The sequence below is a fragment of the Plectropomus leopardus genome, chromosome 20 (genome assembly GCF_026936395.1).
Source record: "Plectropomus leopardus strain MGB_pleo_1.0 chromosome 20, ASM2693639v1, whole genome shotgun sequence".
Lineage (NCBI taxonomy): Eukaryota > Metazoa > Chordata > Actinopteri > Perciformes > Serranidae > Plectropomus > Plectropomus leopardus.
In genome coordinates, this window is record NC_142195.1 from 20,379,342 (window position 1) to 20,396,890 (window position 17,549).

General features: G+C 39.6%; 1 protein-coding gene across 3 annotated transcripts in view; it reads right to left on the bottom strand.

Moving 5' to 3' along the window:
- palm2akap2 (PALM2 and AKAP2 fusion) overlaps positions 1–17,549 on the bottom strand; it is a 107,313-nt gene that overhangs the window by 85,084 nt on the left and 4,680 nt on the right. For all 3 annotated transcript variants that reach the window (XM_042509195.2, XM_042509197.2, XM_042509196.2), the window contains exon 2: positions 10,153–10,204. In XM_042509195.2, coding sequence (XP_042365129.2) covers positions 10,153–10,204 — 52 coding nt within the window. The remainder of the gene's footprint in view (positions 1–10,152; positions 10,205–17,549) is intronic.

Sequence of the window (17,549 nt, forward strand, 5' to 3'; positions counted from 1 at the left end):
TTAAAGGTTTGCTGGTGTTAAGATTGTGGAAAGAAGTGAGCTGCAGATCAGATGGATCGCATCCTGCACATACCAACACACCCAGCTGAGATATCTTGCGGTGGAGATCATCTTCCGTTCAGCGTGTGGCCATATCTGAACACTTAGAGAACAGAGACTGAAATGGACCTGTGGTTTAAATGTCATGAGTTTGAGTCTGTGCTTGTGCTGTGAAGATCTTTGGATAATAGTAGAAACTTATGAGCCAATACCTAGAATGTGAATGTGCACATTTAGTGTTGAAACAATTCATTGATTAGTTAATCCACAGAGAGTCAATATTAGTATTAATGAAAGTAATCAGTAGTTGCAGCAAACACCTACAGGCCTACAATATGTGCATGTATACATAAAAGTGTGTATATACATTCTGCAATTAGTGGTGACTACATGAATGTAATGTCCTCCTAAGACTGTGCTAATTTGTTAGGTCCAAAAACCCAGCCCCATAAGTAAATGTTAGCAATTTATGTTTCTGCAAACTACAGATACATTTGTACTTTTCTATGTATCATATCAGCATTTATAGATTATGTAGTTCTTATTACATGAAAGTAAGTAATGTAAAACCTGGCAAGACAGCCAAGCATGGGCTCCAAAGCTGCAGACCACAATGCAATGGCAATAAACAACAAAACACAGTCGTTGCTGTGTTTCCAGTGGCTTTTTGGTTATCAAACTTTCAAAAACTTTTAGCAAGCCACTGGCAAAATTTCCAGTGACTACTGTACCACCAAAAGCGAGTGTAGTTTAGCAAGATGTCGGCAGTGTTTCTAGATGCCATTTTACCACCAAAAGTGGGTGTTTTTCAGGAAACATTGACTGTATTTTCAGCAACCACTGTGCCACCGAAAGTCGATGTTTTTTTTAATGAGACACTGGTGGTTTTTCCAACTGCGATTGTGCCACCAAAAGCCAGTGTATTTTAGCAAGACAATGGCAGTGAGGAGGAGGCATTGGAGGCATTTCCAGCGGTAGTTTTGCCACCAAAAGCAGATAATTGTTAGTGAAACATCCTTGGTATATCCAGCAGCAATTGTGCCACCCAAAGCAGCTATTTTTAATCAAAACAAGATCTTTTTTCTAACCACAACCAAGTGTTTTTGTGCTTCAACATAAGCACAAGTTCAGCACAACACCAAGGACATGTACAGAAATGAAGTTTCAACATATTCGCTCTTCTAACAAGCACATTTCACATATCCATGGTTTGCAGACACATATAATGGCAACATTTATTGTGGCGATTGGGTTGCAGATCATTAACCTGGTAACTTAGCCAAGGGTGGTGTCAATAAGTGCAAACTCAGCACATCGCTAACATGTCTTGCATGCCATGGTCATGTGATAGCAACAGGTGGTGGTCAAACTCTTCATGTCCATATTGAGCAGAGACACAGGTATGCATACCTTTTCATCCACATGGACGCACACAAACAAAACATGTTACAATCTTTTCATGTCCCTGACATTAGAAGAAGACAGACAAAGCCACTGCCATTAACAAACCAGAGTGTCTGCAATTAGGAGTATCAAGTTGAGACTGATAATGTCTTGCATTCATAGCTGTATCCACTAAAATTACCTTTGCAACATGTCAGTGTTTCTGTCCTCTCGACAGTATTTCTGTGTCCTGTCACTCTGCATTGTTTACTATCTAATTCAGCTCAAATGTCATGACAATAATGTCAAAACCAGCAGTGCCCACTAGAGCTGCATTCCAGTCTCAAGTCTCTGTGAACCCTAAACCCACACACTCACAAACATAGGCATGTACACACACACACACACACACACACACACACACACACAGACACACAGACACACACACACGCACACACATACAGACAAACACACCCCAGAATGTCCAGTAGGTCCAAGACAGCTGCTGCTAATTTTAGGCAACATGTAATGCCTGGCGTACCCCAGACCCCCTGCTACCCAGCAAACCACACCCCCTCTTCCTCCTCAAAATGACTTTGCCCCAAGCACACTCCCCACCCCCATAAAGTGCTGAAGTCTATAAACCAAGCCTCCCCCAGCCACCTCTCCAGGATCCAATCTACTCAGTTGGTAGGTGGCAACACCCACTCAGCCAAATATTCAAAAGGCACTAATTCAGGAAGCCTACTGAGCAATAACACGCAGGCAGTCATACCTTAATATACACTAAAAATGATGCAGTGACTCCTGTGACTTATCATAAACCAACAGCTGTGTCAAAGTGCTGTCTGCATGTAAAGTATTTCCAATTTAATGGTGCTCACGGGGGCAATATGACAACTTTCTCTGTCTTTTCAATTGGACCAAAAAGCCAGATCCCATATTAACTAAACAAAGGTAAAAAAACATAAATACATCTGTTAGGTGCAGCTGCACTTATCCAGGCTGGAAAGTTGTGTTCAGTCTCACCTCAGACAGAGCATGTGAACACCATTACAGGGACGTGTCTATGTCAGTCTGTGTCTGATTGCAAGCAAATAACTGACAATTGGCAAACAGTCCTCTAACAGTTTGCTGGCCTGGGAACCAGACAAATCTGTGATTTGCTGACAGATGTGTCTAGTCCCATTCCCATTTAGGCAGATTTCCAACCAACCTGGCCACTTCAGCCCAATCACAATTATTTATCAAATGTGGGGCAGGTTTGATACAATGACTGACAACTTGCTGAGCCTTTGTGCTTTGCGCAAAATATATGATGAACCATGTTGGATCAGATCGCACACCCTAAAATCGGCAAGCATGAACCTAGCATACTAAAGCGGAGCCCATTTGAGGCATTTTCAAAAACAACCAACATGGCTGCAGCTGAAGTGGAACTTTCTGCAGAAGTACTGTTTTCAAATTCTGATTGCAAAAACACTTGTTCACATACATAATGATGCTACACCATCACAGCTCATCTTTTCACACTATAATCAGTTTACATTTGTCTGTTATTCAGCGTTATGTCGCATGTTTCATCACTGTAATTGGTTGTAAGCTTACTGAATTGCATCCAAACGCATTTTGATCAACAGCTGTTGATAAAGCCCCTTGGAGGATGGAAATGTAGCGAAAGATTCCACACTTTGCAACATTTTATCTAATTTCCATTACTTGCTTGTGGTAATGTTGTCATAATGTCACACTCATGCCGCCCATAGTCAGGTGTTGCCATCTTTAAGTTTTACACAGTCCTCATAACTGTGCTCATAGTACATCCGGTCCAAGCTCAGATGTGAGAAAACTCTGTCTATCCACGATTGGATGTTACATGCAGAACAGCAAGGTGGCATAAATATTGTTTGAACTCTCTGAGGTCATGGAAATAATTTTCTAGAATTCTTCATTTAGGTGGTGTTCCCTTTTAATATTATAGAAAAAAAAATGTGTTAGAGTTTAAAATGTGATCTAGCTTAAAGTTATTTTTAGAAACCAATAGTGATTGCATTTAGCAACCTAAATCAATATTCTACATATTAGTTTCAAGGGTTCAATGCTGCTAACATGTCAGTATGAGAGTGAGTAAACTTCTCAAACTAAAACTACACATGCCTGCAGGCGGCCCAGCCCCCCACTCTGTTTACCTCTCTTAACGCGGCCCATTACCCGGGTCCCCCACTGCATGCCACAGTCACAAATCTCAGCATGCCAAGGTCTAGCATCCCCCTAACCTTCACCCTGCCACGCTCACTTCCCTCTGTCAGACCTCACTAAGTGGATCCAGAGCACTGACCGGCTTCCAGAACAAGCTGCAATGATTACTGCACAGAGTTCAACCAAAGAGATCAACCCTGTGGTCAACTTCTGGAAAAAAACAATTGCACAACTGCATATTAGCAGTGGTGGACAGAGTATTCAGCTTCTTTATTTACATAACAGTGCTAATACCACACTAAAAATACTCTGTTACAAGTCCTGCATTGAAAATATTACTCATGTGGCGTAGAAAGTAGTAAAAGTAACCAATACAGAAAAATAAATAGATATAATAAATAAACAAACAAATGAACCTAAAAAGTGTTAAAAAAAAAACAAAAAAAAAACTAGAAAACGACAGAAATGTTTATCAAAAATAGTTAATGGCTATTTAATTATCTGTCAATTGTGTATTTGATGAATGGTCTAATTGTTTCAGATGTACTTGTATTGACTGTTGGATAATTTAATTTATAACTCATCATATTTTATATATATATATATATATGAAAAGTAACTGAAGCTGTTGGATAATTGTAGCAAAGAAAAAAGGTTAAAAAGGTTTTTTCTCTGAGATGTAGTGGAGGAAGTATAAAGTGGCATGAAAAGAATAGACTCGATAGATAGATAGTAAAAGTACCTCAAGTTAGTACTTAAGCACTGTACATATGTAAATGCTCTTAGTTACATTCCACCACTGCATATTAGTCTTGCAGGATTCACAATAACACTCATACAGCAGTGAGAGAGAGAAGAGGCACAGAGATTTAGATTTTGAACTGATCTTTTTGCAATAAAATATGCACTGTCTTGCTCCAAGTGCCAGCAGCTGTCATTTCCACATTCTCTGTCTTTCCCACAATTACACACACACATACGCACTCACACAGACACACACACACACACACCACGGTCATCTCACTCCTCATGCACAACTTCCTAATTCCCCTTAGACTTGGCCCCAGACACTCTGTGGCCTTGTGTGTGTTTCAGTGTGTGTTTCAGTGTGTTTGTGTGTGTGTTGGGGGTAGCAAAGAGTCCAAAGGGCTGAGGTCATCTGTGTAAACACATCACAGACACTACAGAGAAGAAAGACTACATGCACACACGCACATACACTTTTGTATATGTATTTCGCCATGCCATTTGCAGTTGGTGGGCCACATGGGCAACAGCTAATTAGAAAGCTGAAGCGCTCGCTTTTTATTGGCTGATTTTAAAACCACATGCTGGGTTTTGGTGAATTTACAAAAAACACACAGACATAAACACACATGCACAAACACATACATATGAACACACATTTTTTGGGGGAAACCCTGACCAGGCCATGCGATGGCTGTAATTACATGTTAATAATATATACCAATTACAGGTCTGGATTTAACAGCATGACATCACAACTGTTCCCTAATCTGACCAATTAGTAACCATGGATTTAGCACCGCTGTCAGCTGACAGGCCTTAATCACTATCAGACTGTGGGAATCTTTGTCTCTTCGTATGTATGGGGGACAAATGAGTCAATTAACTAATCAACGCTTAGATTAAACACTGGCACATGTCCCACCCTTTGCTGTTATTAATGCTCTTCGTGATCTTATTATATAGAAAATAAACCAATCAGTAATACATTTCTTTCAGCTTGTTGCAAAATGTTGGAGATATCAGCCATAGAGATGTCTGCCTTCTCTCCAATGGAACCCAATGGCACTTAGCTTGTGATGCTCAAAACAGCAAAAAAATATATCTGAAAAACTCAACAGCAATGTCTCTTTCCAGAAGTCAAGACACAGTTACTCAAGATAATCCACGGGCCTTCTTATGAGTAGTTTCATGTAAGAACTATTTTCTTTCAGATCCCCCAACTGCATCACCACACATGTACTCAAAAACTCCCTACAAAATGATCTACATTGATAAAGAGCACTACAGTTAGGAGGAAAAAATGTATGTTTGGTTTTTTTTTTCTGTTATTTCTGAGTGAACTGTCCCTTTAAATATCATAGTCAGTGAATTCTGTGACTTCCCACTACACTGTCTCCAAACGCAGTGATTGAGTGGATAGGTATGTCTTCCTTTCTGCTGCGGCCTGGTGATTCACAGCCATTACTGCCATGCTTTATTCATAAGCCACACTGCACACAGACCTGTCTCTGCAGTGAATTAACATTATAATGACAGCTGTCTGCTACCTGACAGTGATTTCTCTTTTTGGTCCAGTTCAATAGATAAAACATGGCAAGGAGCTCAAATGTAAAGTCCACATGAAATGATGTTAATTAAATAAGTGTCAGATTCAGTTGTATGAGATGACACTTGGCTCTGATTTTAGCGGAAGTTTCCAATTTGGCTCGAGATCCGCTAAAGTATTGATGAGGTCTCAGAGTATCAATTATTGATAGAATCATTAGCACGTCAGCTGCAGAGCTGAGAGAGTGTGTGAGTGTATCCCCCGTGTGCCTCTCCACAGGGGTTCAGTAATACTTATTCAGAAAATCAGTCAGACAGAAAAAAATACTATAAAAATATTAAATAAATAAACAGAAATATTGCTTGTCTTCATCCTTGTTGAAGACATTTTATGTAGTTTAACCCTTTGAAATCTGAGCAAATTGGTTTTATTGCTATTAAAAACATGGGGCACTGACAATGAGAAACTTAACATGGCCATGTGTAAAAATGTTAAAAATCATAATTTTAAATATATAATTCTAATAATTGTAAATATAGTCTGCTCGACATTTTTCCTTTTTTTTAAATATTTTTTTCTAATAAACTTATCACCTAAAAAATGCTAATTTTGTGGTTATTTTCTTGACACCTACTAATTTCTCAGAATTTCCTAGACATTTCTTGACAGTTTGGTCATTGCCTTTTTCCCTCCCTTTTTTCTAAAACTGTACTTATAGTTTTTTAAATAATATTGCATCAAACGAACAAACATGTGTATAAATATACACATACACAGAGTAATATTAATAATAAGAATAGTGCATAGCATGAAGTGAATCAAGAAAAAAGTAAAAAAGAGAGATATTAAAGAACAAATAAATAAAAATAATAATGAATAAATAAATAATTTTTAAAAAGGTGGTAGATGCAATCTTGACTCGTCAGAAGATTTCTTGCAATTGAAGGTTACCAAATTAATAAAATTTCTCATATTTTTTCAGAGAAAATTAAATGTTTTAAAGTTCAAAGTGTTTTATTAAATAATTTAATATATTTGAATGTGATGGTGCATTTCTCTGTTTCTAATTGAATAGGATCAACCTGTGGGCTTTTTCTCCCCTAATTTGTTTTGAAAGAAATCAAACTATATTGCTCACATTTCAAAGGGTTAAATAGACTGTGAAAATGTCTGAATGCAGCACAGTAAAACTAATATTGATCCAGGTTACAAAGGGTTAAGCATTTGTGTCTTGGGACAGTATAAACTGGTCTAAGGCAGTGTTTCTTGTGTGCTGACACAGCCACTGGATTCAAAAATGCTCGCTCTTCATTTACAGTCAAATTGAGTTTTATAAAATCCTTCCCTTTGAGATGTTCTGGAAATTTTTGTCTAGCTTCTGTATTTAAACTGGACCTGCGCTGTTGGCTGAGTCTTTGGCTCGCAGAGTGCTTAGCTGCCTCGGAGAGTTGTTAGCACTATTAGTGTAATAGTAACCTTCTCTATTTAAGTGCCTGGTTTGAAAGCTATTAGTGCCCCTTTTGTCTTTGATACAGTGTACACACACAGAGCTGAGACAAGACAGATGCTCATTTGGAGGAGACAAACAGGCTCAAATGATTTACTTGTATTCAACACCTGACTTTACTTTATGTCAAAGCTTTTGGCTCTTCCAGAAGGATCTCTGATAGTACTCCAGGACAGAGGTAGTCTATATAGAGCGGCCTTTGTATTGTTTACGACAGCTGCCGCCACAAAAATCTGCAACATTTGTTGTTTTTCTTGGCCTGGTGCACCGAAGCAACACTCATTTGCACAATAAGTTAATGATTTTGTTGTGTTTTGCCAAATGCAAGAATGATGCAAGAAACAGAAACGCTTGTGAGAACTTTCCACTCTCTTTCTTTAAGTGCCTGACTGGTTTAAGTACATGCAGCCTGGTATGGCTGCCATGTTTCAACGTGGCCAAAATAGTTTCTCCATCTGCTGCTGCTGCTGTTCACCCCACTTGTGTGCATGAATGTGTGTGTGTGTGTGTGTGTGTGCCTCTGTGAGTGTGTGTGGTATGCTGTGGTTACTCAATGGCGCCAAATTTAGTCCCAGGCAGTGAATCCTGGTCTAACTGTTGCTCTGAAGTCCTATCAGCTCCGAGCCAAACACTTCCAACAGATGCCCCCGTGATCGCGAAACATAGTCTCAAAACATATGCTGGACCACCTCGCAAGCTGAGATCATTCTACCTTGGAAAGCACATACACCTTTAAAAACCTCAGACATCTGGCCAAAAAGAAAAAAAAAAGGAGAGCTGGTTTTTCCACCAACTCTGTGTTGGTTTCCCCCAAAAAAAGGCATGGAAGAAGATGAAAGCTGACATGAACAGTGAGACAAACTCAGCAGCAGTGCAGGGCAGCGGGACAGTGAGGGAGTTAAGCATGTTACAGTTGGTGCAATAAAAATTACTTTATTTCAAGTGACAAAAATGGGTGTAGGGCCTATGATGTAATGCTGTAGTGCTTCCAAAACATTATGCTCAACCACTTTTTAATATGACGCCTACAGAGCTGCAATAATGCAATCATAATTATCAAAAAAATAAAAAAGTATGCAGTGAACAATGCTTATTTTAGCTTTACGATGGCTTGGTTAGCATTTAGCTTCCCAAGAGGCTAAAGTGAATGACTTCTTGCTAATTTGGTGATTGTGTACTGCAGAAATATGCACTGTACACTGGATGTCAGTTGTAATCGTAATGCAGGGTTTCCCATAGATTCAATTCGATTTGTGGCACACCCCCACAGTTAAAAAAAATCTGCCGCTACAAGTTGATTTTATATTTTTGGAGCTGGTCCGTTCATTATGAGTGCTATTGGAATATCTATATATCTAATTTGGTTATGCATTGCACCATAATCTTGGAGCACAGAGCACACTCCGAGCACAGACAAAACGCCAGGTGCAGTGAAAATGAAACTTAACTGTTGATTGCACTGGATCTAAAAGTTTGTGTTTAGAAGCAGCTGCTCAACTTATCTATTGATTTTATCTGATCAGTTCAGACTGGAGCAACAGATCAGTTCTTATTGATTAATTTATTGCGCTTGTCAGTGTGGTTTGGCTGTGTAGTTGTCATTAAGGAGTAACGTGCGTAGGCGGGGCTGACCAGAGCTAACATGCTGCATCATGTTAGCGGTACTATTTGTGTAGTTCAACACCCTCTTCAATATTTGCAGACAATTTTGTCTTTTCTGTTATCTTCTCACCTTTGTTACTTTCTGACTCAAGGAAGCTTAAATGCTGCCATACTTCTGATTTGGACCTAGAGGGTGCATCTTCTATTTCAATCTTGCATGTCGCAGAGCTTTTGCTTTGTCTATTTTATGTGGGCGAGCTGTCTCTAGTCTCGAACATGATGTAGGATGTTGAACACGTAGTAACGCGACACATCGAGCAAGTGAAGTGAAAAGCAGATTACGCCCTCTGCTGTTCAAAAAGAGTATTGCGGTTCATTTTTCATGTCACCGATTTGAATCTCACATATATTTTATTGATTTTAACTAACTCACGATGCATCGTTATATCCGTATATTCAGGAGCTGCTTCTGCCCTGCAGAGAGGACGAGATCACATGCATATAACAGGGAGTAAATGATTGTTATTGACATGCAATTCCTTTGTTATTGTTTATAAAGCCCTTATATGTCACATTAGAGGCCAACGCTGTTGTGATACATGTAATGCCAGTCAAGCCACTTTTGATTCTGCGATGCCAGCATGCTATCTAAAATCACACACTGGAGCAAGATAATACTGCCATTGCTTGATTGGGTGCAAATGCAAAGATGACATTAAGAAGGGTCTTTGCAGCGCCCCTATAGCGCAATCTCTGTGCAAAAGGAGCTAAAGTTGAATAAAGTTGAACTTTGGTATGAAGCAAAGAGATAAAAATAGCCTTTACATGTGTGTTTGATGTGAATGGAGCATGAATGAATAATGTGAGTACACAGAGGAAGCATGACAGAGAGTGAGAGAGCATAGAAGAGGCAGAGAGACTTGCAGAGTTGCAGGAACTCTGAGGTGCCAGACAGTTCGGTGAGATATTTTACAGTGAATGACAGAAAAAGATGAAGTCAAGGTGAAACAGAGTAGCCATGAAACCTCTCGAAAACAAACACACAGCAAAACAAACAGACAGAAGGTCAAAGAAACATGAAGAGACAAGCAAAGCAAAAACACAGTTTAAACACACTCTGACTTACCGCCAAGGCCTGCAGCCTCTCTTTGTGGAGCTGAGCCTCCTCACACGACATCCTGAGGGGGAAGCAGGGGGAGAGGAGGGTGAAAGGAGAAAGAGACGTGAGATCTGGGAAGACTGAGAGTCCCTCAGCGAGAGGTAGAAGAGAGGCAGAGAGGGGAGGGAAGTAGAGGAGAGAGGGAAGCGAAGGAGAAGAGGAGGAGTATCCAGACGAGGTCCTTCCTCAGCAGTAATCCAACCAGAGACAGCGGGAGAAGGAGCTCGCACTGAGTGGACGCAAAGATCTCTCATTCACTGGCCATGTGCCTCACACTCAGCCCGCTGCTTGCATTTTCTCTCTCTCTCTCTCTCTCTCTGTGACTCTATCACCCACTCTTTCTTTTGCGCTCCCTGTCTCTCCTCCCATTTGTCCCCTCCTCTCCTCCCTCCCTCTCTCTTTTTTAGGCATGAGCCATGTGTGAGATTAAACAGCTGGGTGGAGCAGCTGAGAGGGAGAAGGGGAGGAAGAGAGAAGTGATGGCATAGAGGTAAGGGGGGGGGGGTAATGGAGAAAAAGAGGAAGAGTAAGGAAAAGGGAAGCAGAGGTGTAATTCGTCATATTTGAAAGCTTAAATGAGACAGCGGAAAATGGCACATTAAAGGACCAACAATGATTTTCCAAATTTGCATATTATTGTCATATATGTTAGAATATCAGATGTTCATATAAATTGTAGCTAAAATGTCAAATAATGAGTTAAATGTATGTTTGCCAATAACATCCCTTTGAGCAAAAACCCCAGGCTTCTGACCATTCTTAATACTCCTTTTCCAACATTTTTTTCTAATTTTAAGAAAAACTACAGCCAGCTTGTGATGTCAATCTTTATATGGTCATCTGCTCCAGGCACATTACATGCAGATACATGATTTTATTTCACATTCCTGCTGGAACATGTCTGGTTGTGATGACTTGTGGTTTAGAAGCTTTTAAATTGTGATTTTTCACTGTAGAAAGTACCACTATATTCCATTACAGTCATTCCCCAACTACAAGTAGCCTATACTGCTACATGTAGCTACATGCTACATTGATAATTTTCCCTTTTTTTCAAATCATATTCCTGCCGGAAACTGATTTTGGTTTAGAAGCTTTTATTGATGATTTTTCTCTGTTAAGCTATACTGACACTATAAGTGACACAACAGTCTACAAAACATGTTCGAAGGAAGCTGGTGGCAACATTTGACATTGATGCCTGACACTTGTCGCTGCAAATAAGCCTGAAGGGCTATAAACGAAAGCTGAGCTGGCCTCAACTTTTTTCAGTGGTCCAGTGACCCGAAAAAGCTTCAACCAATCACATTTAATCTTTTTCCAGCTGTAGTACTGTTATTTAGCTTAGTTAGCTAACGCTATGTTAGCTTTCTGTACATTCCTGTGAACATGGTGATGCAACAGGGTAGCGAAAGTAAAATGGGGCTTAGACTCTGATGAAATGCATAAATATTTTTTTTGACCAAACACAAACTCGCAGACACACACAAGCCTGTGACGACGTAACTACATTGATGAGCCCTTGAGCATCATTTTAACGGCAACTAGGCGGTAATGTAGGGGGTCGTGCTTTTGCTTTGTCTCTTGTAGTGTTAACACAGCATTACAGTCATTCCACAGCTGCAATGATGACAGCCAACTCGAAATACAGAAGACCAGAATGCTAACAAATAGGAACAAACTAGGGCTTTTCAGGGACAGGGTGCCTCCAGAGACAGGTGCTTAAATTGATCGTTTTCGACAGAAGTTGAATACATGTGCTCCAGCACAGCTAGTATGAGTAAAATAAAGAGTTTTTGAATATTAACCCTGTAAACATGTTCTAGTAGTAACCCAAAATACACGTATTAATAAGAAAATGAGCATAATAGGTCCTATTGAACACTAGCAATACTAACACATTACTTTTTTCCTGTCACTGATTTTCATGATAACTTGAAGCTTTCTTTAAAACATGTAAGAATGTAATATAAAAGCCAATCAATTTAGTTACCAAAGCCTGGCATTTCCGGTGGCTCACAACTGGAAATCTGCCTACCACAGTCGCAACATTTAGTCTAAACTCTGAATCACAGAATAGTGTTATGTCAAAATTAACACTCCTCAGCCACAAAAAGTATTTTAAGACGATAGCCGAAGATGAAAATGACAACACCTACAAAATAATCCTTGTTGTCATGTTGTTGTGACAAAACTCACTGACAAACTGGTGCCCCTGCATTATGACATAATAAACTCCTCCAGCATCTCAGCCGTCACCCATATGTTACCCAGTTTAAAGAATTGCTGCTATGCTACTGTGTGCTATTGCTGCTGCAAGACACCACTACACTGCAAGCTGAAAATAAACATGTTTCTCATGCCATGGGGTCATGCAATACATTTCTTTCAGTTTAATTAAAGAGACAAGAAGCCAAAACCTACCCATTGCATGTTACTATCATTTTAAGATATTCTGATCTTTTAATGAAATTCTACTTGACCGCATGCAATGATGCCGCCCACACACACAAACAATCCCACAGCTGACTCTTCAGGTTCTATTTCTGGTCACTCTGGTCATACATTTATTCCAGCACCTTTCAAAATGACATCAATAGAAGCCTCCTACTTTAGAAAAACAGGAGCGGGGGACAGAAAAAACAAAGATAATTGTGTCGCTCTGTGAACTGATGTATGCAGATGAATATCAGTTGAACATCTTTCTAAATACAAACTGCAAAAACACCTCTTTAAAAGGCAAGACACACCTTCACTCAAACACACACACACACACACACACAGAGACAGACAGACAGACAGACAAAAGCAGTGTGTCTAAATGGGTCACTGTTAACTGTGTCCCAATTTTCTTTCTTCCTATTTTAACTCTCTGGGTTCACTGAGGTTTCATCGTTTCTTCTTCTGCATCCTCTCTCACACCTTTTTCTTCATTTTGTTATATATTTCTTATCTTCTTCTTCACTTTTCCTACAACCACGTCTATTTTCCTCTGTTCGTTGCCTCCATCTTCCCCTTGCAATCTCTTCCTACTCTTGTTCTCTCTTTCCTCTGCTGCATCCCTGCCCTGTTTTCTATAGTCATATCTTTTTCCTCTTTTTTCCTCTTTCCTTTCTTTCTTTCTGTCTTCTAGGGCTGCATGATTAATTGAAAAAAAAATTACAATCTCAATTCATACATCCATGTGATCTCATTTCGCAATAACAACAATCCACTCTCTCCTATTTCTCTATGCGTTTGTGTTAAGTAACTAGGAATGGGTATGATTTAGATTTTGGCATTGGTATTACTGCTGTTATCGATATTGCTTATCGATCTGGTACTATAACGATACTCTTAACGGTTTGTTTTGGGGGGTTTTAAGAAAAAGAAAATAAGAACAGAATTAACATTCCATTACATATACATATATATAATAATCTTAGTGTCCTTATTATTTATTTATTGAACATTCTCTAAATTAACATTCTGCAATAGCATTGTGTGAAGCAGATCACTATTACAGACTCTAACATGCCTGAGGTGGATGGGGTAACATAATGGGAGATGAACTACGATCTATGCGGTTGAAAACTGCTCATTTCTCGACCTGTATGTGATGGACTTTCACTATAAGTTTTGAAAGATCACTTGTGTTTTTGCCTTGGTGCAAAACAGTTGTTGCACTTTTGGCAACAAGCAGTGTGTGCATCAACTCTTGAGAAGTATAAACAGACTTTGGAGCAAGTCACCGAGAGCAGGGCCCCTGTGTGTGTGTGTGTGTGTGTGTGTGTGTGTGTGTGTGTGTGTGTGTGTGTGTGTGTGTATGTGTGCGTGTCTGTGTGCGTGTCTGTGTGCGTGTCTGTGTGCGTGTCTGTGTGTGTGTGAGACACACAATAAGAAAAAATTATAATTGCGTGAGAAAATAGTGATTTCAATTCCTTAGAAGAAAAATTCTGAGTCTTATTTTAGCAAGAATCCTGCAGCCCTACTCTCTTCCTTGCTACTTTGCTGCATCCCTATCTCCTTATATCTTGTTCCTTACCTACATACCTCCCATGATGCATCTCTGCCCTACATTTCTCCTTAGTTCATCTGTCTTCTTACCATTTCAACCCACTCCTACAACTTTCTCATCATCCTTTCCTTCTGTTTTTCATCCCTCCTTGTCTTTCTCCTGACCCTTTCCTTCTCCTCCAATTCCTCCCCTCATCCTCTCATTCCATGCTCTATTCCTCCTCAACCTACACCTGTCTCTCTCTTTATATCCATTATTTGTCCTCACACTTTTACCCCTCTCTTCCTCAATCCCTCCCATCCTCCGTCTTTCTCCTTTTTCCTCATCCCTCCTTCCACAAGCTGACATCCTTATAAGGAGAAACAGCAGCAGCAGCAGCCCTGGTCGACTCTTTAGGGAATACAGAAGCATGCAACACACACACATGCGCTCACAAAAACACACACTGACATAACAGCCACTGCATTGCTCCAAGAGAAAAAAAAAAAATGTGTGTAATAAATAACTGCAGCTGGAGAGTATCTGTCCCGTGAAGCCACCGGGCAGCAGAAAGCACTGAATAAATCAAAAAATTGTCAATATTCAGCGCTCAGCTACTCTGTGTTGTTATATTGTTTCCAAACTAATGCACACAGACAAATCTCTGCTGATATAGACTCAGAAGTGCTGACATTTTTATCTGCTGCGGCTCTCTGAAGTTTTTTTAATTCTTTTTGTGCAAGACAACAGTAAAAATGTCTTTAGCCTACCTCATTCAATATGTTTTATAATTATTATTATTATTTATTGCTACGTTTGCAACAAGCAATAAATTGCAAACAACACTTTAAATGTATTGATAAAACTTCACACAGTTCATAATCAACTAAATTGTAGAGTAGAACATATATAACATGTTTTTAATTTAGTTTCACTTTATCTTTCAGTTTAAGTTTAATAACTTAAACTGTCATATCTGATCCATGCAGAAGTTTAATCAAGTTTAAGGCTGTTTGATTATTTAACCCTGTTTTCTGTCTGCTGTACATTTGAATGCAGCATAAGTTATTATTCTAGGGTATCAGACTTTTACACACTTTTTTAACAGCAGCATCGGATTTTCTTCAACATGTACTATTTTTTGCATCCTGATGAGGTTAATCAGCACTGCACTGATCAATATTTTGACATAAACAATGAGTGAAGTAAGAATATATGTTGGAGGAGTCATTTAGAGGATTATCACCTGACTCTGTAGCTCCCCTCAGCTCTGTGGAGTGTTTAAGCGCCTTTTAGGTCATTGTTCTGGTTTTATTGCCCACAAGTTTACCGTTCTGGTTCACTCTCACCAACAGTGTTGTCAGAGCAGCAGGGTGGTTTTCAGTAAAAAAAAAAAAAAAAACTCTAATAAATCCCTGTGCACTATCTGCCCAGCATCAGACCTAAGACTGACAAAGTTTGAGACCTGAATAGAGGTAAAAAGGTAGAGAATATTGAATTTTTATTCAGTCGGTGGGGCTGAGACCGATTTCAAACCAATTTAAGTTTTGCTTCACTGCTGCTCGATGTGTAAATAGGCAAATATTTCTTATATGAACTTCACGCAGCGATAATATGTCGGTTCTGTATTAACAGCTTGTTGCACTGCCCTGAAATGGCTAAACAAATAAATTGATACAGGTTTAGATGTGATATGATTTCTTGGAATTTCCACATATGATGTCTGCATGCATAACACCATAAACACATCCAGCAGCTTCAAAGTGCAGCTCGCTATTTGTTATTTGCTAGTGTTTGTTTTTTATGTAGCAAAGAGGCGTGTTCATGTGTTTCAGGCAGGGTGAACATGTCACAAGAGTTAAAGGACTCTTCACTGTTTGGCTGTGGGTATTCTCTCGCTGCAATTTGCCACCAAAAGTTAAATTGTCCCAAACTTTAGGTGCACATCACTGCAGAATCAAACTGCTGCATGGCTGCTAACTGTAGGTTGCACTTTGCCTGTTTTTTGTGTTTTCAACGTAACCAATTGTGTGATCTGAAAAAAGAAGGAATTGTTCTTTGGTAGTACTAATGGGTACTGGTGAGCTAGATGCTAACTTATTGCATGCATTTGATCTGCTATTTTTTCATAATTAAAAATAAAGTTTTTGATTATTTTGTCCTTTGTTAGATAAAACCTACAGTACAATTTAAACATACTAAAGGCTTCGTGAGACTGACCATCAAGGAAAGAAATATAAAAACTTCAGTGTTTCACAGTGGGACCCGCCCTTATTTAAACACATTGCTACGTAAGTCTTTAATGTGGAGGCATACAGGTTATAGACCATGACTTGTTTGGGGTGTTAGTAACATACAGTTTACGTTAGAAAACCAGCTCAGCTCTGCAGCTGTCTGTGTCTACAGCCAGTCCAAGACTTCTGGCCTGTCTTTGTTTGATCTGGATTTACACCAATCACATCATTATGTTGGCTGCTCAACGCTCACACTGTCATTACAAATCATACTGCCATACTTTAACATTATTCTACTTCTATTTTATTTCCTTCATACCCCACTTTCGCCCCCCAACTCGCCCCCTAAAACGCTGCCACCTTCCCTCCCCCTTAATTCTGGCGTCAGTTATGTTGGTTGGTTGTCGCTGGAGACAACAGCATCATTGTTCCTCTGCATCGCCACGACGACGGGATGACCTCACTGCACAGCCAGCCCAGCCCCGCCTCCCCCCCATCCCAGCCCAGAGGTAATGGCCTCCAGATGTGGAACCAGAGGCAGGAAAACACACACACATGCAAAAATATAACATGCAAAGAATGAGTAGGAGGAAATGAGCAAAAATGGACAAAGAAAGTAAGTCAGAAAATCTGTGCATGTGTGTTTGAGCATGTACATGCATGTTATGTTAATGCAGCCATCTCCTTTGCCTGCTGTTCTTGAACAGTACTCCCACGTTTCAATTCTCCCCAAAATAACTGAAACACACTAGATCAAGTACAGACTGGCCTCTGCCGCATAGAGTTATTGTGTTTGTGTGTGTGTGTGTGTTTGAGCAAGAGAGAGAGCGAGAGAGAGGAGGGGGAGACAAAAAGCAACCCAAACATACAGACATATTTCTGGCTCTGGGAGTGCCAGACCTTGATCTCATTCATATTTTATACATCACTGAGGGAGGTCAAGCTGTGTTTGGGTGTCTCACAGTCTGTTTGTCTGTCTACATACAAAATGTAACTATAAACTATGAAAACTAAGCATTGCCATCCTTAATACAGTTAAGTATGTTTTTTTTTCCACAGAAAATGGGTCATAATTTAACAAATATATTATCTAGATGAGAAATGTTGCTGGTGGCCGAACCTCTGGAAGTCACTGACTTCATTTGATATCAGAT